Genomic DNA, 25,239 nt, shown 5'->3' on the forward strand with positions numbered 1-25,239 from the left:
ACTGCACCCACACCTTATGTCTCCATGAAGCTACTGTGTGATGTGTTCAGGGACAGAATAATTTCAAAGGACATTTGGCTACCATGGTTGCCAGATTTTACACCCCCATGATTATTATCAGTGGGGAGCAATGAAAGGCACAGTTTACAAACACAATCCTCAAACATTCCCTGAACTGAAGGAAGCCATCGCAAATTTCATCAGGAACATCTCTCCAATTGAATTGTCGCGTGTCTTTGCAAACAAGATAAGATGTGTAGATGTGTGTCTACAGGCACATGGGTGCCATTTCCAACATTTGCTGTAACTTTAGTAAGTATAGGAAATGTACTTGTATTAATGTAGAGAGACTCACCGTCTACAGTAGGTGCACGGTGACTTTTGGCTTACCCTGTATATACAGAAAAGATCCCTGCTTATCATCTCCTTGTTCACCCTCTCAGTGTTGCTATTTTTCATTGTAGCATCATTGGCTGTCATCTGTTACTGTATAATTACTGTACTTTGTGTTGTGGAAGAAAACATTGATTTCAATATTTTATGAATATTAAATAATGCTATAGCTCCTACCATCAGCCACAGTGACCTGCATGAGTATTAAAATTGTGATTTTCCCCTTGATAAAACTTTGCTCCAGCACACATGGACCAAGTTCTCATCATTGCCTTTAAGGCTCATCTATTCACTTCCCCGTACAAATATTTGTGGACGATGCCAAGTTATTAAGGGAAATTAAGAACCAAACAGACTGTGAAGCACTACAGAAAGATCTCTATCAGCTTCAAGAGTGGTCGAAGAAATGGCTGGTAAAATTCAATGTCATGAAGTAACACAAAATTGTACCAACAGTATGGAAGCATATCACATGTCCCAATGGGATGAAGAAACAGCATTAATAGAGACAGAATGTGAAAAGGACAGTGAACTGAAGAGTTCTCTGGCCATTGTGAGAAAGTGAATCAAGTAACTAAGCTAATAGGCCTTATAAGAAGGTTGTTCAGATATCAAGACGGTCCGTGCCTCGTGACACTCTTCAAGAGTGAGGTGCTTCCCCGCCTGATCCCCAATACAGTATATGCCGAAGACTGTCAGTTGATTGAAAATGTCCAATGAAGGGCCACCAGACTGGTGCCTGCACTATGGCACCTGTTACCCAGCAAGATTAAAATGCTTGCAACTGCCTAGCTTATACTACTAGATGGGCAAGAGGTAACCTAATTGAAGTTTATAAACATCTCGGAGGGTACTTAGTCGAGTGTCCATACCTGAAGCTGGCAAAAGACTGCAAGGGCTCACAGCTCAAGTTTGAAGAAGCCACAAGTCCAGAAAATTGTGAGGGCAAATTGACTGACATTTCGTGCAGGCACAAATACATTCTGGAGCCAGTACATGTCTAGGACTGTACTTACCAACAGTGCATAACAGAGATGTGGCCGATCACCCAAGCAGCTAACGAGCCGATCAGTGGCAAAGAGGATAAAAGTAAAAAGTTATCACCTACGACACTCCTTAAGTCAGCTCATCAGTGTCCCTGAAGGAGAACACAAGCCTTCTGTGAGAGAAATTTAGCAGTTATAATACAGTGACCCCTCGTTTAACGAACACCTCGGTTAACGTAATTTCGATTAACGAACTGCCTTCCATAAGGATCTTCAATTCGTTTAACGAAAAAAATTTCGCTTAACGAACTTCTTACGAACCGACCTCAACATGTTTTCGCTTGCACTGACCGGGCAACCAGCTTTAGTATCAGTCCGCCAATACATTAATCGGTTCTAGGGCTTAAATTCCTTACTATTTTTGTAAATATCAAGAAGTTTATACTATTCAATAATTTTAAAAGTTTAATATTCAATTTTTTAGTCATTTTAACAATTATTGAACATAATTGAAGGTAAAGTGACTAGTTTAATGCGCGGCATCCAGCCTCTTAACACAGCAAACAGGCGTCAGTCTCTCTCTGTTTTCACTGGAGGTAACATCTTGCTTGAGACTCTCTTCAACTAAACGCTTTTTTTCTGTGTTTCCAAGCAAATTATTGGTCATTTTGAAAATTATTTTACATATTGACAATATATAGTGCAGTGCAGTGTTACTTTAAAGAAAATATTCTTTATTTACAGCTAGTTTAACTTTGAAAAATACGTGTTGCCATTGTTTGAATCCAGCATGGGGCCTAAGAGATCAAGAAATGTGATTTCAATCCAAATAAAGCAGGAAATAATAAAAAAACACGAACAAGGTATTAAATCAAATGCGCTATGCAAAGAATATGGCATGTCGGCATCAACTGTGTCGACAATTCTTGCACAAAAAGACAAATTTAAGGAAGTGAACGTGAGAGACAAATCTACAAGAGTATTTAAAAGTAGATCCCTAATCGTAGAAACTGAGAGGTTACTTATCATCTGGATTAGGGAAAAACAGATGAAAGGTGATTCAGTTTCTGGTGATTTCATTTGTGAAAGAGCCAGGGAGATTTATGAACATTTAAAGACAGATCAACCTGGTTCTTCAGGAACAGAATTTGAAGATTTTCGGGCTAGCAAAGGCTGGTTCGAAAAATTTAAGAAAAGAAGTGACATTTTAAGTATTGTTAGGCATGGTGAAGCTGCTAGTGCTGATAAAGAAGGGGCAGCAAAGTTTTTAATTGAATTTAAAAAACTGATGGAAGAAGAAAATTATCTTCCACAGCAAGTGTTCAATGTTGACGAAACTGGGCTGTTCTGGAAAAAGATGCCCAAAAGAACATTCATCACCAAGGATGAAGCCTCTTTACCTGGGCATAAACCCATGAAAGACCGTCTCACTCTATTGCTTGGTGCCAATGCTTCAGGGGATTTCCGACTGAAGCCTATGCTTGTCTACCACTCTGAAAACCCCAGGGTGTTCAAGCAACAGAAAGTGGTAAGAACAATGCTTGGAGTTTATTGGAAGTCCAACCGTAAGGCATGGGTGACAAGACAGTTCTTTAATGAATGGGCTGTTGATGTGTTTTGCCCCTCTGTCAAGAGCTACCTAACCACCAATAAACTTCCTTTAAAGGCTCTTCTCCTCATGGATAATGCTCCTGGTCATGACCCTGACCTTGCCAGAAATTTGGAGTATAAATTTGACTTTGTGAAAGTGTTGTTTTTGCCTCCAAACACTACATCACTCATACAGCCAATGGACCAGAATGTGATCAGCAACTTCAAGAAGTTGTACATGAAGAAAATGTTTAGGAGGTGTCATCAGGCAACTTCCATTGATCCTGAACTAACACTGAAACAGTTCTGGAAGACACAATTCAACGTCCTGGAGGCTGTAAAATTGATTGTGTCATCATGGCAAGAAGTCTCCAATAGAACCCTCAATTCTTCATGGAAAGCACTGTGGCCATCAGTAGTCCATGATTTTGAGGGATTTGAGGATGACACAGAGTTGGACCAGGAGATTGTGTCCATTGGTCAGTCATTGGGTCTTGAAGTGGAGGAGAAGGATGTGGAAGAGCTTGTGATGTCTCATGAGGAGGAACTTACTCCTAATGACTTGAAGGAACTGGATGAGATGTTACGGGTAGAGGCTGACAGTGGTGAGGAGGAAATTGAAAGTGATGACCATATGTCAGCTAAACAGTTGAAAGATGTGATTTACCACTGGGAGAAGTTCAGGGAACTGGCTTCAAAGCACCCAGAAGTGGAAAAAACTGAACTAACTTTGTGTCATGTTGAGGACTCAGTGGTCTCCTTCTTTAAACATAAGTTAATGGTGAGGAGGACAGATGCCCCACAGACCACAATTGACACTTTCTTCAGTAAAAGGCAGAGGGAACAAGATGCTAGCCCTCAGCCTTCCACTTCAAGAAGGAGAGAGGATGTTCATGGTGGAGAATCTGTCAGTCCAGAGGTTCCTGACATTTTCATGGAAGGTGACTCACCTTCCAAGAAGCAGTAAAATGCTTCTCCTCCACCTCCACTTCCTTCTCTTCTCCCTTCTCCTCCTGCACCTCCCACTTCAAATGCACATCATCACCATCATCCAGGAGCCTTCTACATACACACCTCAAAGTAAGTAAATTTTTCCGCCATTTTTGTTGAAGTTAGGAAATTTTCGGTGAGCTGGAACCAATTACCCAAAAACCCATTGAAACAATGGTTTCGGTTAACGAACGTTTCGGTTAACGAACGACCTTTTGGAACGGATTGAGTTCGTTAACCGAGGGGCCACTGTATATCAAGAACCTACAGTATTTACATTTATCATTATTATGAAAAAAAATGATTCACATTTAGTGTTACAGTAGAAAGTCGATATAACATAAGATATGTTCCAAGAGAGTTCGCTTTAAACCGAATTCGCACTATATCGAAGTGTTGCTTCAATGGAATAATTTAGTTTGGTACTTGAGAGAAACACAAAATATTAAAAAGACTAAGTCTATACCCAGATGCACCTCAGCCCATCTCCTAGAATAAACAAAACATTGTTTTTGTAGTATTATGTTAAAAAACAATCATAAATCAACACAGCTAAAATCAAGGGATGCGAAATGGTCCGTTTACTAGCGATCAGCTGATGTGAGAGAGTGGTCGCGCTAGCGCCGTGCTCCACCCGCCTCACCAAGCACTTTCACTTTCCTCTCAACTTAGTTTTCAATTACTTTATGCTATCAAAAATAGATTTCACTCAACTTTAGTTAGGCAATTCATCATCTGAAGATGCAGAGCCCAACTGTCCAAATTGGTGCCCCACACTTGAAGCACCATTTCCTCGCTGCAGTGCTTCCAGCACCTTGATTTTCTGCTACAGTGTAATTGTTTGCCTTGACTTCTTGGCCTTTGGGGTAGTTAATGATGTAGTAGCTGGCCTCTTGGACATAGTGGCGATGGTTGATGCACGTGGTAGAGGGAGATAGTGTCACACAATATGTCCGTTTACTAGAGCGTCAGTGTGAGAACTGAGTATGTGGGAGGGTGGCAGGCAATCGTGTAGCATGCCCAGAGATGCTTCTGGCAGTAAACATCAGGCGCAAAATCTAAAAGTGTGAATTTTCATATGATGCGCCAGATTGACTCGCGTAAAATAGGAAAGATTCGTTTTAAATTAATTCATTGTCCTTAATTGTAGGTGTCACTTTAAATCAATAATTTTAAATTGAATCTCTTTAAATCAATGTTCTATTGTATTTTATTTAAAGTCACACTTTCCCGGAATACAATGTATGATGGCAAGCAGGGACCTCCTGTATGGTACTGTATACCCAAACCAGAATTATTAATTAAGATGCAAAGGAAATGAAGATCATTACAGTAAAATCCTGTTTTTACTAAGTGGCTTGGGATCGAATTAATTCCATATAAAAGAATTTTCCTTATAACCAGTATTGGATAGTGAAATTATATAGTGAAATACATACACAAAAATATGAATGACCTTGAAAAATAAACATGTAGACTTATGTTTTTCTTCATTAACAAATTAATACTGTACACCTTATACATAATATCAATACAAAATTACTGCACACTGTACAACCAGCTGACCTGGCTGCCGCTGTCTCTGTGCAATTTAATGGCTGTAACTCACAAACTTCTGTGCTGTTATTTATCACTATTACTGTATTTTTCTTTAGCTACAACGTTATAAGATAATCTAATATTAGGTTAACTCCCTTTCTCCCAACAGACAACTACACAGTGACCTTTACCCCCTTGGCAACTCCACCCCCTGTGACAATTATTCCCAGTGACTTTTACCCCCTGGATACCCCCTGGACAACCCCCCCCCCCCCCTTGTGGCATTGTGAGATTTACCCCACATGACTTTCATCCCCAGACAACTCACACGGACATGGTGCATAACTTATAACTATGTCACCTATAGTAGTCAGAGCAGAGTGATGCATGTTGGATCTTGTTCGAACATTTCAGCTGCTGACCTTCAGGTATGGAGACCCACCAACACAGCTCGAAACATTTACGAGAGAAATTCTGGATATTGGTTTGGGTGTTTAATTAGTAAAGAAATTGCCCAACCTTACACTATGATATAGGAAATGTGTGAAAAATACAGGGCTTCTTCTCTGATGAAAATAAAGGAGATATTTGAAGAAATGAAACAAGAAAAGGCAGAGTAAGATAAAATCAAAGGGAAGCAAAGACATAGCGAAAAAATATGAAGATTATACTCTGAAGGATAGTGGGATTACAGAGTTTACATCCCAGATAACAAGTAATTGCATTGTGAATTTGGCATCAGTGAGAAAGAATCACTCCCACAAAAAGGCATCTTATCTATTAGGAAATTGAATTCAACTTGCTTGTTCATTAAAAATAATACATTTTCAAAATGTAAGTGAATACAGAAGCACAACATTTATATTTAACCCTGCAGAGTCAAAGTTAGAATTCTGATGTTTTGATACTGGGTCACCCTCGACATAAATATAAAATAATGTTAATTACCTATGGCTGTTTTGTCGAGATGTTTTATAACTATAACAGCTGTCTTCGGGAGCCAGAGTTACTCAGCCAACTAAGGTGTGGGGGTTAGAGTCAAGATCAGCCCCAACAAGATCAGTTGGGGATTAATTAGAATATATGAACCACTCTCTCCTCCTATTACCATATATGGTAAGCAGTGTGCATCCCTGCAACAATCCTGCAAAGAATTATGAGCAGTGGATCAACCAGCTTCAACAAGGAATATATGTGTCATTTCTTACCTTAGCATTTGTCAAGAGTTACTTACAGTCTAGGCCACACAGTCACTAAGATTTCCTGAAAGTGAAACAGTTTTCCAAAGTGTTTTTGACAAGTCGTCTATAATGCGGCTGATAGGTGTAACTCAACTTTGACTCCTATCTCTAAAACACCCCCTTGGGTTCTGGTTATAGGCAGTGAGTAAGGCTAAAATTCTTATTAATTCATCACTGCTATTGTTGTAAGGGTGTCTGAATTGTGACCCCACAAACATGGCTGGGTTAATAAGAGATCCCCCAGTCTGGTCTCAGTCATAAAATGGAATTTCACGATCTATAACCATTTCTGAGTGCAAATATCTATAAAATACATTCTTCTAATAAAGAAAATAGCTGTAAACAAGAACCATATCAGTCAAGATGCTGTACTTATATTACAAAATGTATTCTAATAATACCTAAGTATAGAACTAGTAACTTGGTCTTTGGATGGCAATTTACACATTTCTTCTTTTTCTTTAATGGTTTGTTATACAAATGTCATCACATATCATCAAGTCCAAAATATATTACTTGACAAATGTTGTCTATTATTATCTGCTACCAGAGGCCTACATACATGGAATATTTCCATTCTAAATTGTGATGAATACTTTCCTATACTTATCATATGATACTTTAAGCAATCTTAAGCCATATCAACATTTTAAATTTACAATTATGGTAATTCCATCTTCATATATCTACAGAACTGTATTCCATGCACCCAACAGCACATGAATCCCCAAAACACAGAGACAAAGGTCTATTACTTGTCACATCACACTATACACTGGGGAGGTAGGGACGGAGACAGCTATGAAACGAGGATCCTCCAATCATATCGCATATTAGCTGAGTGGGTAGCAGGTGGGATTGGTGGCTCCTCCAAGGACCAGCTGCCCTTAGTGTCCTGAGCAGCAAAAGCAAATGAGCAGTAGGGGATCTGTTGGGAGGTTAAGGTTGAAGTTAACTGGTAAAAGATTATTAGCTTAGAAAAGTGAATGTTATTACTGGTGACATATATACAGTAAGATGCTAGCTCTTTAGTATCAGTTACAACAATACAGAAAGGGAATGGAAGGATAAATTTGAAGATAAGAATGTCTTCATTAATGAGTCAAGAATAACACATCATTATGAAAAACATTATTATGGTCCGTGGCAAAGAAGATAACATCTCCAAGCTACAGAGCCATAGATATATTTTGTCTGGATATTGCTTATTTACAATACACAATATACATACAAAATTCTCTTTAAAATATACTGTAATGTTAAGCATTCCAACTAAATAGTGAAAATGCACGAAACAAAACACACAAGATCCAGAATGGAAAACCAGTGAACAGAGGAGAGCCAAACTAGCCACCATGCTACAAATTGTAAAGAAAGAAGCGCATTCATTTATATGAATGCTTTAGTATTATACTAGATTATTAAAAAAACAATCTTTAATATTACAAACAAAAGTACAAGTGGCTCAAAACTAAAATGTCAATTAACTAGAGACACATGATAACATTATTTTACATATAACTTCCTGCTTTATTCATTGCTTGTGAAGTCATTTATTCAAGTAAATACAGAGCTACATATATACTGTAATTACAGCTGTAAAATGTACTGTAACTCGCTATGTTTTTTTTTACTATAATTCTGTAATAAACTTTAAATTCTTACACTGATATTTTCCATTAAAATCTTTGCAAAAACTGAAAAGAGAGTTAATCTAGCACTGATACACATAAGAAATTAGAGGTGTGGTTAAGTTCGCTTGTAGCAACACCTAAAATTCTCCACACACGACTGCTAGTTTTATATACAGTACTGTACAATACTATATATTTACTGGTTAAATGAGAGTTTTCTGTATTAGTTATGCAGGAAATTTATGTCAAGTTCAAAATGTTAATAAAGAATAATATATACAGTAACTGTATTTCTAATTAAATTTTCTTCAAAGTTTAAGACCAAACGATGAAGGATAAATTGTGGTTAACAAACACATATGCTATTTTGCAACATTATACAAGCAGGCAGGTCATATCAGAACACCACAATAAAGTACAATATGCACATGACCTTGATCTGTAGTAAACAGCCAGTTAAAGTGAACAACACACCGGGAACAGTACTATTATACAAGGGTACATGCAAATTTTAATGTCAACACAATAACAGTGACATATATTGCCACTTTATAAAATGCCAAAATATATGTATGTATGTATGTATCTTTTCATGGCCCTCTAACATTCATCTGTGTCAATCATTCCATTCCATTTCCAACATGTACAGTATTTAAGAAATAAAGCTAATACCCACTGTCCTATACCTCATCACAATTTATGTCTGGGTGAGAATAACAAATTTTGGTCGTTATTCATTTCAATAGTACTACTTTATCCTTCAGAAATTCACAATACCTTTAAAGAACAAAGTTGTGGCAACCCTCAAGACTTGTACATGAAAACATGGAGAGGACAATAAACCCTCACAAGTTTGGTTCTTGTAAGAGTAACATTTTGTATGTCAGAAAAGCAATAATTGAGAAAGTGCTGTATAACCATTCATTATTTGGTAAAGGACTTATATTGAGAAAATAACATCGTAAAATTACTAAACATGTGTAAATACTGTATATATAATGGACTAATAAAGCATTAATTATAGTACTGTACAGGTACAGTACTTGACACCATATGTACTGTACAGTACATACTGTACTGTACAGTACTACCTGTATACAATGCACTGCAGCTTCAAATTAAATAAAATTTCGCTACTGTAAATACTGATTCAAGTTCATCAGCAATGTAATTGTTGCTGTGGCAATGAACTTAAGATTGAAATTTTTACAGTATACAATATAATTTTTCCTTCCTCTCTAATTATTATAAGTGAATCTTTATGACTTCAGCAAATATGTTTTTCTAAAAAGGAGGGTGAAATTTTAAATAATAAAGTGGCACTGATAACTTAATAATGACCCAAGACTACAATTGTATGAAAATGTAAGTTATCAGACACTTTCCATAAAGCACCAAATGTTTACAACGACCAAACTATCTCAAGTACAAATACTTTCCTAACACAGTTGACATGTATCAGTTCTCTCACAGGTCATTCCATGAAAAACAACAAAACACAAATAGAACAAATTTAATGGTCATGCATCAGGTTCCAGTACTACTATGTATAAAACTACGTATTACTTATTAGTGAACGAGATCTATCATATTGATGTTCTGAATGAATTTTGTTCACCTAATATAAACTATGCAAATCAAATCAAGTTAAAATCAAGTATTCCGAGAAATTTAATACATTATAATAATAATAATAATAATAATAATAATAATAATAAAATAATAATAATAATAATAATAATAATAATAATAATAAAAATAATAATAATAATAATAATAATAATAATAATAATAATAATAATAATAATGGATGCCCAAGGGCCACCTAGGCATGAATTTGCTTAAGGTGTAGTAGCTGTTGCCAACCCAACAACATCACCCTGAGTTAACGAGCTGCATGACCCAGTGTCAAGGAATAGTCCGAGAAGACCGGACAACTGGCCAACTGCACTGGCTAACCATTACCCCAGAACACGATTCACAAATTGATTAACATCCAGGTTCCCAATTACTGCTGGGTAGACTGAGGAAAATGGCGTAAGGAAACTTGCCCATAGTTTCACCCTGCCCGGGGATCTCACCGGGGTCTGCTCGCTTGTGAGGTGAGAAAGCTGACCATTACACCACAGGTCACCACATGTATATATACAGTACTTTATATGTATATCTCATCAGTCCATATAGCACGCAGACTTCCATATACAAACAATACCTCACTATTGGGAATCGAACCCTGGACCTTTGTGCGTGAACAGGGATCACTACCTAGGATTGCTTTTGTTGTCCTTTTTTTTTGTGTGTGTGTTGTAATGGTCAGCATGCTCACCTCACAAGCGAGCGGACCCGGGTGCGATCCCCGGGCAGGGTGAAACTATGGGCAAGTTTCTTTACGCCATTTGCCTCGGTCTACCCAGCAGTAATTGGGAACCTGGATGTTAATCGATTTGCGGATCGTGTTCCGGGATAATGGTTAGCCAGTGCTGTTGGCGAGAGTTGTCCGGTTTTCTCGGACTATTCCTTGACACTGGGTCATGCAGCTCGTTAACTCAGGGTGAGGTTGTTGTGTTGGCAGTCCCCGGGTTATGTACGAGTTCTGCTTTTATGGACGTTCTTAAGACGATAAGTAGGAAATGCACTTAAGTTGAAACACATACCCTATACAAACAATACCTCACTAGCCAGGAATTAAACCGTAGACCTCTGCGTGTAAACAGGGACCGCTACCACCATGCCACAAGGACAACAAAAGCAATCCTAGACTTTATTTCACACAAAGCCTGTTCATTCATCTTTTTTAAGCACATAGTTGGAACGGACAATCCCCGATGGAGGTTCACATTGCTTAAAAAAGATGAATGAACAGGCTTTGTGTGAAATAAAGTCTAGGATTGCTTTTGTTGTCCTTGTGGCATGGTGGTAGCGGTCCCTGTTTACACGCAGAGGTCTACGGTTTAATTCCTGGCTAGTGAGGTATTGTTTGTAGATGGAAGTCCGCGTGCTATATGGACTGATTAGATACATACCCTATGTGCATACTATATTTACAGAACATTGTTTAAAATCCCATTATATCATAGCTTGAGTCCTTATATACATCCAAAATCACTTAATTAAAGAGGAAATGAACGACAAAACACAGTAAAAGAAAGTAAAAATAAGTCGTGAGGTAAAGGTAGTAGGCAGCTATCAAACTGGGAGGTACTACTGCCTAGAAAGATATTGGAAGCATGTGTTGTCTAATGTACCTGGGTGGGCTAATCCCTATAAAAAAAAATCAAAATTTAAAGTTTAACTTCATGGAATCTCACTCATATCAGCAGATGTTCATAAGTCGGACATACATAATCTGGGAATATATACTCTTTCACTCACATAAGTTCTTCCCACTATTTAGTAGGGTGGCTGAAATCAAGAGCAAAAATAGTCCCTCCCTTCACTCAACTTCATCCATTCACTCTAACTGTTGTGCCATCTCATGTACTGCTCTCTGCTGCCTCCTAGATGTACATCTCCTTAACTTCTAGTACTGTACAATATTTCCTTCACCCCATCCTTCCATCACCTCCTATCATCCACCTCTGAATTATACAAATGTTTTACCAATCTCTTGCTTCCCATTCTATTTTGCTTGTCCATACATCCCGAGCACACCCTGGTCATCACTCTGTCAACTTATCCATCTAATTTTAGTTTTTCTTATTCCTAGCATCTTATTCATCCAACTTGTTACTCCCAAACAAGTTATTTTTGTCACTTGTAACCTGCTTCTTCCTCATGTATCCAGAGTCCATGCTTTACACCCCCCTAGTACAGTAAGGTCAGCTCACCAATGCCTCTTTATCTCTGCTTCCCCTGACACATTTCTCTCTCCATACGTCTCTTAATGCCACTACAGGTATTGGTTTCTTCCTCTCCTTTACCCTTACTCAGGTCATCACATCCACTCAAAAATATCTAAGACACTTCACTTCCTCTTTTTTATCTCCATTCAAGCTTATATTTATTTAACGTTGTCGTCCTTCTCAATTAATTTTTATCACTATACTTTTGAATCACATTTATGACTAACTTTCTCCTAGTACTGTACAGATTCTTTTAAACACGCATGCACACACACACACGCGCGAACGCACACTCACACAAACACAGTCAGATTTCAAGTGATATCCATAAATTAAACAAATGTTACATTGTAATTACTAATGATGCAAAGATGGTCAGTAAGAGCATAAACATAGAGGTGACTATGTCCTGCCAGGTACAGTAATTAAGTAATAACTGCTGATGCAACTTTAATTAATATGACTAAAAAATTTGGCTAAGAACAGAATCAATAGATAAGAGGAACTATCAGAGTTATGAAGTGCCGTGTACTGTACATTATTAGTCTCTGTGAACTAGACCATATTTAAGTGCAGCCTTGTTCCTACAGGGCATGGTAGTGAAATATCCTCTAGTATTGCATATATAATTATCAATGACAGTCCTGGTGATGGGCAAATGAGAAGAAAAATAATCAAACATCGTCAGCTATAAGTTCAGTACAAAATAAATGAATTAAGAGGATTAATTAATATAAGATTCTTAAGAAAAAAGTTTCATATCCTTGGTAGATAAATTGTGTTCATATTCCTGTGTGTTGGGCCAATTGGTATTGTATTTCATGCAGAATGAATGAATATTACTTAAAGATTACAGTACCTGTACCTACCAGAACATGTATTTTAGTCATTATGGGCATGCACCGTACAGTAGATACTGTATGTGGAAAACTGGACTAATATGTACTGTATTGTATCGTGTACAACTGGTGTGAAAGTAAAATGAAAATACTGTATGACAGTTAAACAAATGTAACTTTTTCTTTTGAATTCATGCAAGATTCATCCCACTATGATGCAGGGTGGCTGGAATCATGGCCAAACACAGGTTCCTTCCTTCACTTGCCGTTTGTTTTTCTTACTACAGTAATACAGAAAGAAACGACATTTATGTGCTATTGTGGCACAAATAATTAGACAATTCCCTCCAAATACTACAATTGCCTTTATACAAAATAAGTACATGTGGTAATGGTGGTTGTAATATTTCCTACAGAGATAATTCATCCCGTAATTATATCTTAATAACAAAGCTACAATAATGTACTTGACAAGCACAAAAAACTTATATTCTCAGGAGTACAAAATACATATAAGCAGACTCAATAGTAGTTACATACACTTGCGCTAAATAAGAAATACAAGTTATAACTAAACAACCACATATTGAATCTAATGTTGAAAAGAATAAATGAATAAAGCGGCAAACATTCCTAGTTTTTTCTACGATAATTATTCAGTGTTTTTGATGGTAAGCTGCTGTAGTTCAGTGATCTCTCCAATAGTATGATGGTGATTAAAAAATAAATAAAAAGTAATTTTTGTGTGTGTAAATATATACCTTTACAGTCGGCCCTTAACATACGCGGGTTTAGCATACACGGATTTGCAAATACGCAAATTGCCCCGCCGGAGGAATATTCTGTACATTGAAGTAATTGAAGTACATTCAAATCGCGCACCATTCAACCCGTGCACGGCACCGAACACAGGACACCGCCCGCTCCCGCAACCTCACACACACACGCATAGCTCTCCCTCACTCAGTCAGTCTCGCTGTAACCACGCTTGTGTTGACATCAGCATTGTAGTTGCAAAAATATTACATTTCCGTGAAAGTATTATATCAAGCACAGTATGAATAGAATAAATATCACTAGCATAACAGTATTTTAACCGAAAACTATTATAAAAACGAGTAACATCTCTTGAACATCGGAAGGTTAGGTAAAGTCTTTTGTTTTCGTCATGCATTTTATCCTATTTTACATTGAAATACATTGCGTTTCAGCAAAACTACTATTTATTTCTGAGAATATATTCATTCGGGTGCAGTTTAGGTAAAATATACATGTGATGTAACATTTTTTTAACTGAAAATGATTCGAAAAACACGTACCCTCTAGCCCTGTTCAAGGAGAAGACTGGGAGGAGCTGTTTGGTGTTGAAGACGATGACAAGGAAAATGATTTTGATGGATTTTAATGAAAATATTCAGAAATATGGTATCGTAGTATTTATTCAAGTGAATTAGGATAGAATATTATTGTAATACAACATTAGTGACGATGTGGACGAGGCGGAGGGATAGAGCGGGGAGGAGGTGACTGGCGGGAGCAGGGACGAGTGGAGATGCCAGCCAGTACATTACGGGTGTATTAATTGTTTTTATAGCTATTTTTGCATTTTAATGTTAAATACTGTACATTACGTTTCAACAAAACTACCATATATTTCTGAGAACATGGAAATGTAATATTTTTGCTGAAATGATGTACGTATTACAGTGGAAAGTGGGATAAAATTGTGACGAAAGCAATGACTTTCTCTTTCTTTCGTTCAAAAGATGTTACCATAATCGCTTTTCGAATGGTTTTCAGTTGTGGGATTATAAGGCTAATGATAGGATAGAATATTATTATAATACAGTACGAGTACAACAGTTTTTTAACTGAAAACCATTCGAAAAGCGATTACGGTAAAATCTTTTGCATAACGAAAGAAAGCGAAAGTCATTGTTTTCGTCATGATTTTATCCCACTTTCCACTGTAATATGTACGTCATTCCAGCAAAAATATTACATTTCCATATTTATTTCCGAGAATATATTCATTCAGTCACAGTTAAGGTAAAATATACTTGTGATGTAATATTTTAATGAAAATATGGTATCGTAGTTTTCTTTTGTTTCAAATTTAATTAACAAAGATTGATGTTTCAAATGTAATGAACAAAAATTTATGTTCAGTATCTATAAATACACTTTAATAAATGAATACACCTAGACCCCGACTTACGACTACGTGGACTTACGACCGTCGGGACTTACGACCGCCTCAGATATAGATAAAAAAAAAAAAAAAAAAAAAAAAAAAAATTTAAAATTTTTCACCAAATGCTTCCTGTTAATGTAGCTCCTATAACTAGAATGTAAATTTATGCATTCAGCTGACTACACATTAGTTGCAGTGCTCAACACTGCATCCATTCGTAATTATTCATTACTTTTTTAATGTACTGGCATTTCATTGCAGATTTTTTTATTAATTTTTTTTTTTTTTTTTTTTTTTTATCTATGTCGGACTTACGACCTGGATTTGGGTCCCTAACCCCGTCGTAAGTCGGGGTCTAGGTGTACTTTATGTTTTACATCGTCCTGTGCTACCATACCATGCATTTGGCTACTTTGGGCTTGCTATGATGACGCAAGAGTTCTGCCCTAGCAACTGTACCGACACTCACAGCTGGTGGTGTGTTGGTGTGTCATTTCCATTGTTTACTGGTAGTTATTGGTAAATATTTTTCAACCTAACGAAACTATTACCCGTTTAGAGGTCGACCCCCAATTTTTTGCCAAATAATTTGGTCTTAAAAACTCGAACTACACACAGGTATATACGGTAAATATGACATGTAAATGTGTTTTTAAAGGTAAAGAGCGATTTTTAACATCCACGGGTATCTCTGTTATGTAACCCCCGCGTATGTTAAGGGCCGACTGTATATACATTCCCATAAAATAAAATAAAAATCTAATTTCAGGCTCATTCATAACATCCAATGTAAAATTTGGTTAAATGATAAGGTATGAATTAAATATTGCCAATGACCATGCAATTAATTTGGTTTCTCAATACTAATTTGGAAATTAATTTTGCTACTTGTCAACAATCAGGCAGCCAACCTCAACTCTTTAAAAATCAGCCACTAACTTTAGTTTGTACCAGCAACCAAGTAGTCAATAATGACAACCAGGCAGACAAATTAATAAAAACTACTACCACAGAGCCAGACTTAGCACTCGGTAAACGATCATTAAATTCAATGTTTTTCACTAGCAATTATACATCATAAAGATGGTAATCTGTAGCTTCTTAACTACAAATAACAAAACATCATATCAGACTTACATTTGGTTTGGTAGTGACTATTAATGATATTTCAACTCCCTATGTTTTGGTGTGTTGATAAAGACTAGAGTGATGAACGTGGTCACTCTCGCTGCAGCAGAGACATAAACCCAAACTGCACTGTATACAGTACAAGAATATGGACAGTGATTTTGTTTCCAACACTGGGAATAGTTGATCAACTTTCCTTATTCACAAAGACGAAGAAAAATAAGAGAATTGAACAAATTCACAACAGCCGTCATACAACATCGGAAAACAGAAAAATTACAAGATGCTAAGGAAGCAGTAAAGACTCCAGTAAGATCCTCCTAAGTCGGACTTCCATTGGTCGGAAACCCCCATTAGTCAGACTAGGGTCTGTGTGTCTGCCATCACTCACCCTACACCTCAGAGTCAGAATTGGTGGTAACTTCCGATCTGCCACCTCACATCCTTGAATTTGACAGTAATTAAACCAAGAAATAAATGCTAGTTTTAAGTGTAAATGTAGAGGTAAGTATAAGTGAAACTAAATAGTAGAAATGAAACTACAGAAAAGTAAGTTTAAAAGGCCCCCCTTTGTCATCCAACTCAAGATTCACCTGCTTCAATAATCTCAAAATTCATCTGCTACAATGTAAGTAGTACACTGTAAATAAGTATGGTGTAACTTTAATTTTGTTTTTAGATGTGATTTTTTTCAGCAAAATGGTGGTCAAAATTTCCGGGGGGGGAGGGGGGGGGTGTCCCACATAAGTTGGACTTTCGTATAAGTCGGACTAACTTGAGCCCCATAGTCTGACTTAGGGGAGTCTTACCGTAATTACAAACTCATATCACTGAAGCTGTTGAAAATTATCTTTGGCAACAGCTCAACTTAATAAGTATGAAAACATTTGGATTAGATGTGATGTTTTGCTGTTTATTAGTGATATTACAGTGATATACTGAACAATACAGTGTATATAGATAATTAATAGTTAATGTAAAATTTTATGATGTATTGCTAGAAAACATAACAATCACAGTGCTGATTGATATCCAGTCTATCACTCACAGAAATTAATCAAAATTTATAAAAGCAATGATAGCCACAACTGGCCATACACGCTACATCAGCCACAGGAAATCTTTTAAGCAATGAAGATTCTGAACCTTCGAGTTTCCCATCAATACAAGAGGATCCTCCAGTCATAATGAGCTTGTCCAGTATTGGAGACAGGCAGGACTGGCTGTACAAGAGACCAGTGACCTGAGGGCCATTCCAATACGGCACTTGTGGAGCAATACGGGATCTGTGATCACAAGAGGATGTTATACACTCATCATCCTCCAGGGCCTAAAATTTCTGAAACATGCCTTTTTATTTCCTTATAATTCATATTAAAAGTTCTTATAAAAATATTGTACTTCCATGTTTATTATTTTTATTTCACTTCAGTAAATGCAGTTCCTAAAATTTCCCACGGTAGATCAGATACACAAATGTAGAGAGTACTATAAATTGAGGAAGAAATATATAACATCCACTTCATAACAATCCCAAAAGCATCCTTAGTATGATTTATGCAATGTGAAAATTATAATCCAGAAGAATGAAGGAGGATGGGAGCAAGAGAGGAGAAAGGAGGAAGAAGAAGAGAGCTATTGTAACGATTCTGTGTGTGTGTGTGTGTAATTTTGAAGTACAATTAATTTTAGAAATACAGTTCAGTACAGTATAAAAGAAAAAATTAGTGTCATGATAATGTTACACTATTGATGATCTTACATGAATCCATCATATGTCAACTGCTAACACAACAAATATTAACTTAGGACAAGATTTTATGTATGATAAGCAACACATGGCAAGCTGTGTGTGAGGAATGTACAAGAGCTTTGCATCCATGGTAGTGAAGTGCTAGTTTAATATCTCATCACAGGTACAGATGCTAAGTTTATAATGCTGACTGCGAGAATTTTAAAGAATAATCTATTTTGCTTCCTTACTCTTGATTGGTGGTGTGGTAACTTTTTTGAGACACGTTATCATTAAGTGTTGATACTGCTGAAATATTAAGATTCTTACTTATAATTAAGGACCCAAAGTACTACTGCTACCATTTGTAATGCAGTATATGATGATTAGGATATGATTAATGGACTTTAAATTCAAACAGCTGATTATTTCATGTTTTCCCCAAAAATAAAAAAAATCATTACGAAGCCCTGTTCCTTAATGGAGAAAAAAAGTAGCACATTAAATAATACAAATTTAAACGTAATATCACATTACATGTACACAGGAAAAGCAGTGATGAATGAATTGTTAATACTATATGAGGTGGCTGTTAAGCTACAACAATAAACCATCAGTAGAAAATGGTAAGAATAATTTTAATCTAACCAAATCTTTTTTTTTTGTTAGGTTACATTAAGTTAGTCTGATTCATGTTACTATTCAATAATACTTGAATGTCACTGTTGCCTCAGCTCCCGCATGTAAACAACCACTCAAGGCTGCTCTTTGTATGGAAACTTAACACAAGATTACTAATACATGAAAAAATGAGTTATAAAACACATCAGTCACTTTTTCTACAGTAAGAAAAGGTATTTTGTAATTCTGTCAAGAAATGTTGGGGAAAACAAAGGATTGATCCAAAACTTCCCAATATACTGCACTAGTAGAATCATGGTCAGTTCTACTGTTTTCATTTTATTATTTATTGCTTACATCTTTTAGCATGAACATAAATGACTGAACACTGAAGTTTTGTGAAAAAGACAATGCTACTAGTTCAGGAGGGGGAAAGAAGGGGGGAATTACATTTTGAAATTGTTTAAAGTTAGGCCAAATGTCTTGAGAAAAGAAGTGCTGTGTTAAGTGGGAAAAACTCTGTGAGGAATGAAAATCAGCATTTCATGGTAAGTGAACACATATGTGGTTTAGTGGTTGATAACTGTCTGAGAGAATTATATTGATGGATGAAATGCTCTTTGCAGAAAAAAGGAAACTCACATTTCATTAATTTTCTGCTTTAACGTCATTGCATTATTAATTTACATTATAAAAGAATAAAGAGACCAATAATACTAACATGTATCTCTCCCTCAAAAGGTGATCAAACCATTAACCCAATCCAGTACTGGATAGTATACCAGTGAATTAACTTTGTAAATATTGTATTTTGTAGACATTTTATCTAAGATGTGGGAAAATTTGTTCTCAGTTTTCAGAGTTGACTACTGAAATTATACCAGTGAATACTGTAGTAATATAAACTTTTCAAGCACTATCTACACCAGTATTTGCACTATGATATTGTCATATTTTACCTTATTTACCTAATGGTCACCCAAACTAGTGGTAGCCATGCTGAGGAAAGAAGGCCAGTGGCCTGTGTATAAAATTAGTGCAAATAGGAACAAATGTTTTTGATTCTTCATGTCTCATAAAATGTAACTTTTTAGGGTTACTTATCAAGAGAGACCTCACCCCAATCTCCACTATTGTGACATGAAGTAAATGGTGTTGCTACCTTTATAATGGCATCTTCTACTTCACTTGTGTGTTGTGCTAAAACAAATATTAATAGTATAAATATTTGAATGTAAGAATTACAGTAAAACACACAAAAATAATACCAATGAAGGTGTTAAATTTGTACATAATACAGTAGAAGCCAAGTTATCCAGGCAACCGGTAGATTTAACTAACCGACACCAAAGTGAAATATAATAATAAAAATAAAAATTCCTCCAGAATCGGCTAGAATCGTAAGTTTCCATACCACGCCCAACGAGGATGAGCTGCCATTTTTATGGCTATGATAAACAATAAAATGGATAGATAGCACATATTTTATGTCCAAAAACTAGCTCCTTCCACACTCAGACCTGGGCGAGTCAGGGCGATGCGGCACAGTTCAGGCATTCATCCAACTGACTTACAGACGTGTGGCTGCCGCGGTGGCTGTGTGTATGTGAGGGAGAGCAGCCACACAGTTATAGCCCAGTAACCCACCGCCTCAACACACATTCATTTCCCACACACTGATGCTCCAGATTTTTCTTTATTTTATAGTTTTATATTTTCTTTATTTCTAAGCCACATTAGAGTATTGTAAAGATTTTTCCACAACTTTAATAGTTTCATTACATGCAACAATATACGAGGCGGCTGGGCTGGCGAGTCAGTGACGAAGTTATAGCTAAGGCCTTGGCTATAACCCCCCACACATGTTCACTTATCACACATACCCATGCTCTTCATTTTTCTTGTTTTATATTATATTTTCTTTATATATAAGCACTATAAGAGTATTATAATGAATTTTTGACAACTTTTATAGTTTAATTTCATGTACAAGTAACAATAAACACAGCGGCTGGGGTGGCGGGTCGGAGATGTAGTTATAGCCCATCACCTCTACACATGTTCACATCCCACACATACACACCCATGCTCTTCAGTTTTTTTAATTTTATAGTTTTCTATTAAATTTTCTTCATTTCTTTATACAGTGGAATAAGTGTTGAAGAAGTAAATTTTTCTGAGACACAAATTTGCAAGGTCAGCCTGTAGTACAGTGCATTTTAAGATTTTTGGGGGGTCCTAAGAATGAGATTCAACTAACAGGAAAACTCTTTATCCGGCACCTCTCAATCCCTTAGGTGCCAGATAACTGTGATTCTACTGTATTTCTGTAAACCTTTGTCCAATATTATGCTTTATGTATCTATGACCTGGCCAGTAAATAAGAATAAAAAAAATTAAAGTGAGCAATATGTCCTCCAAATTCATTAAAATAAACTATGGATCAACACCATTTTCAGTCTTGCATTAGTTGTCTTTGAGAGACACTCATGAAGATTAAAAAATTTACAACCAACTGTTACAGTGGGAAACTAAAGGCTATTAAACAGTTATAGTTAAATACATATTAGTTCAAAAGCATTATTTTTTTAGTATGAAAAGACGTAAAATTTCATGTTTCTATAATAATACATAGACAGGTGACCAGCATGAATATATTATCCCCTTTCCCCACTTTTAGTCACGGCAAATTGACAGATAATGGCTGAACAGCATAAACAAACAAAACAATTTTCTCAAGATATAGAAGTGGAGATTTAAGAGCTTAAGAGGGAGACATAAGTAAACTATAAGGAACTACAACGATTCACAGTAAATGTTTAATAAAGTAAAAGATGATATATTAAGTTGATATGAACAAGAAAAGGAATGGATAAAAAGAATTACCAAAAATATATCACATCAACATTTGAGAGAGAGAGAGAGAGATTATATCTAAGAAATATACAGTTAGTGGTGTCTGGAGGAGGGTCTACATAAGTTATTCAACTCTATAGAATATTCATAGGCTTTGCTATAGAGACACATTTTGTAAAAGAGCCTTGTATTGTATTGGAGAGATATAGTGAACACAGACACATGCATCAGCCATACAAACTACACTGGTGAAAGCAGGAAAATGAGATTCTACTGAAATGTTCCTTTAGCCTTATACTGAAAAGTGTTCTTCAAACTTTAAATTGCTGAACTGTCCAAACTGTACTTAAAAATTTAAGCTTGGGAATATCTGTGTAAGCTGTGTAAGAACAAGATATATAATTTGATCAGTGACACGAGGAAAGTACAGGGAGGGAGAAAGTTCTAAGGAAAGGAAAGAGTGAAGGACTAAAAGAAATATATGTTATACAGTATGTAAGGCCAAAGTAATATTTGAATAAAATTAATGGACCATTTTACACTAAGTGTAATATAAAACTACAGGGCCAAGAAAAGTTGCATTAGGGACATCTAGTGCACATAAAAGTGTATGCTGCTGAGCAATAATGGCACATAATATGAGTATATGTAACGCTGATGTTGCAGGAGCTTAAGACATCATTATAATCATGTAGGATTTTGCTGTGTTTGATATAATAGATGACCTCTATGTTCTCATCTAATTCTTATTTACAACAGAGCCCTCCAATCATACTCCATGATTCCTGCATATGTTACAGGAAAAACAGGAGGTGGAAACATTGTCCATTGGCCACTAGCAACTTCACCAACCATGGCCGTGCAGCCGTAAGGAACCTGTAGGGTCAAATTCCTAGTTATCATAAGAGAAACCCTTCCACTACAGAACCAATGGCAGTTAAACTGTAAAACATAACATGAAATAACTATACCTGTACATCAAAAAACCAAATGATAACTAAGAATTCAATAGCCACAAGTCACTAAGTATATACCACAAGACACTAAGTATATGCCACAAGTCACTACGTCATTAAAATAATACCTTTCTCTGTTTATAAGTCCCTATACTGTACAATGTACTCAAATGAACTGCAAAAGTTTGGATCACACAAACTAGCTTCTAATTGATAACCTCAAGATCTTTACTTAACAGTTAATAAATACAACTTAATACAATTTCATTCTTTTCTCAAGATAATTTTGGGACTACAGATGGATACTCCCTTCAAGGAATGTCCTATAGAAGTTCACACACATTCTACACAAAAATTTGGATGAATAAAGAATAGTGGTACAAGACGTATAAGCAGTGAAGTAAATAACTGAAATAATCTAATGAATGTCAGATGCATAAAAGTAAAGCTATGACACATGAATAATATAACAAAAATAGACAGTAAACAAAACCAGTGAGAAAGGCCAAGAATTAAGAATATCATTAATACAACAGCATTACTCGAACAGTATTACCAATAAAATCAGACTTTTGAATTTATTTCCTAAAACTGACATAAGTCACTTCTATAAAACCTATTGTTATTACTAAGTTCTAGAGATCAGTCCCCCTTTGACACACTACACTATCCAGTAATCCTGACCAAATGTTTACAAATTACAAAAGTAGTACACACACACACACAGACTAATAATAATACCCTTAACCACATCTCCTTGAGACGTGAATGTATGAAAGAAAAAAGTACAGTAATATTACTAAATATCCTTAAAAGCTGACAGAAGAGCTAATTTTAAAAGGAAAAAAATAGATTTCTCTCCTGGTCAGCAGTGTTCTCAGCATTGGAAAAATTTGGATAAATTTCTCTGAAGACTTATTGAACGTCAAAACTAAATGATTGTATGGAAGTGACACATGGCAAAAAGTCAACTGGAAATACTGTACAGTTCTGTATAGGTTATGTTATGTATGGTACTGTAAAGAGAATAATTCTTCACTGAAGTGTTCATGAAATGTAAACAACAGGAGCTCAGGGTACAACAAAAGACAAATACCAAAATGTGTTCAAGTTAATGTAATCAAAATATACAGCGAAGGTGCAATGAGCCGTGAAAACTGAATGAAGCAAAACCTGACTCAACAAATTTGAAATAGAGGATGACCTGTTGCTTGTAACACTAGTAATACAAGTGTGCTATTTGCCTTTCTGTATTCCACTCATATAGGGTATCCTTGAAAAAAAGAAAAGTACATGGCAAAGAAATCTATGACATGATGATGACAGGAAAGAGCCCTGAGGCACTAGCTAAGAAAAATCAGAACTTCCTGTTTTTACTCATTTCAACTACGTCATCAGCAAATCGTTTTTTCATACAGTACAGTAAACTGTACCAGCATTTACTGTATGTATGTCTCAATAAACAGGGATGCAGTAATTATGAAATGGGGAATATTTACAAATTTCAAATTTGATTGTACTGCATATAGGTACATACTATATGATCATGAAAACAGTCATAATACAAACTATAAATGAAGAGTTTAATTACCTAACCCAACCTTAATTACACTTATTTAGGTATAAATTGGTAATGTGATGATAAGGTATGATATCTAAAATGAAAGAGAGCAAGTATGACCAAGTATAAAATAACTTCCATTAAGTTTTAGGAATAAAAAGAAAATGCTGCTTCTATAAGGTAAAATCAGAAGTTGCACTTTAAGGATTAATTGGCCAATTATCCCTATTTACTGTGGCATGCCCATGAAGACACACACACACTGTATGTATATATATATATATATATATATATATATATATATATATATATATATATATATATATATATATATATATATATATATATATATATATATATATATATATATATATATATATATATATATATATATATATATATATACAGTTGGTCCTCACATTAAGCGGTCCCGCAATCCGCGTTTCACCGTTACCGCGGTGCCTTGCCAGAACCTAACATTTTCACATTTCGCGGTCGCGAACGCCATTCCGCGGAGAGTGTCCGGCGCGACGCTATTTTTAGATTTGCGCGCCACGCGCCACCCGCCTGCCTGCCTCTCCCTCCTCCTCCTCCCTCCGCTTGGGCAAGCGGCGCGGTAAGGTTGCGCAGTGTGTCTTTGTTGCGTTATCACTGACGTCATATGACGTATCAGACCTGTGATTGGCCATGCATCCCTACCCTCCTCTGCTGCTAGCTGTAATTGGCTTAAAGTATTATGACGTGTCCACCCGGGGCAGGGAGGGAGGGAGGAGAGACGACGCTTGACCTAGCCGCGACAGTTTCATCCCTCAAGGCCACTCCGTGTTATCGCGCATCCATTGTTCCGTAAAATGGCTTCCGCCGGACCACCACCCCCAGAGAAAAACCTTTCCTTACCTGGACCCAGCGGCACTAAGCCAAAGAGGACACGACGTTCCTTAAGCTACGAGGTGAAGTACCAAATTATTCAAGATTTGGAGAAAGGAACACGGCAAGTTGATCTCGCGCGCCAGCATGGCGTCAACGAATCTACGATCCGGACTATAAAGAAGGATTCAGCCAAGATAAAGGAGCACATGAAGATCACAAAGTCTACAGGTGCTTCTATGATCAAGTATTTTCACAACCAGGTGCTTC

At 36.3% G+C, this 25,239-nt stretch overlaps 1 protein-coding gene across 1 annotated transcript in view; it reads right to left on the reverse strand.

Annotated features, from left to right (window-relative positions):
• Positions 1-5,436: 5,436 nt before the first annotated feature.
• LOC121863877 (protein UBASH3A homolog) overlaps positions 5,437-25,239 on the reverse strand; it is a 39,313-nt gene continuing 19,510 nt past the window's right edge. The window contains exons 6-7 of the mRNA XM_042362791.1: positions 17,543-17,662; positions 5,437-7,667 (exon numbers count right to left, since the gene is read on the reverse strand). Coding sequence (XP_042218725.1) covers positions 7,539-7,667; positions 17,543-17,662 — 249 coding nt within the window. The 3' untranslated portion in view covers positions 5,437-7,538. The remainder of the gene's footprint in view (positions 7,668-17,542; positions 17,663-25,239) is intronic.

This window comes from Homarus americanus, unplaced genomic scaffold (genome assembly GCF_018991925.1).
Source record: "Homarus americanus isolate GMGI-L3 unplaced genomic scaffold, GMGI_Hamer_2.0 scaffold48354, whole genome shotgun sequence".
In the NCBI taxonomy this organism is placed as follows: domain Eukaryota; kingdom Metazoa; phylum Arthropoda; class Malacostraca; order Decapoda; family Nephropidae; genus Homarus; species Homarus americanus.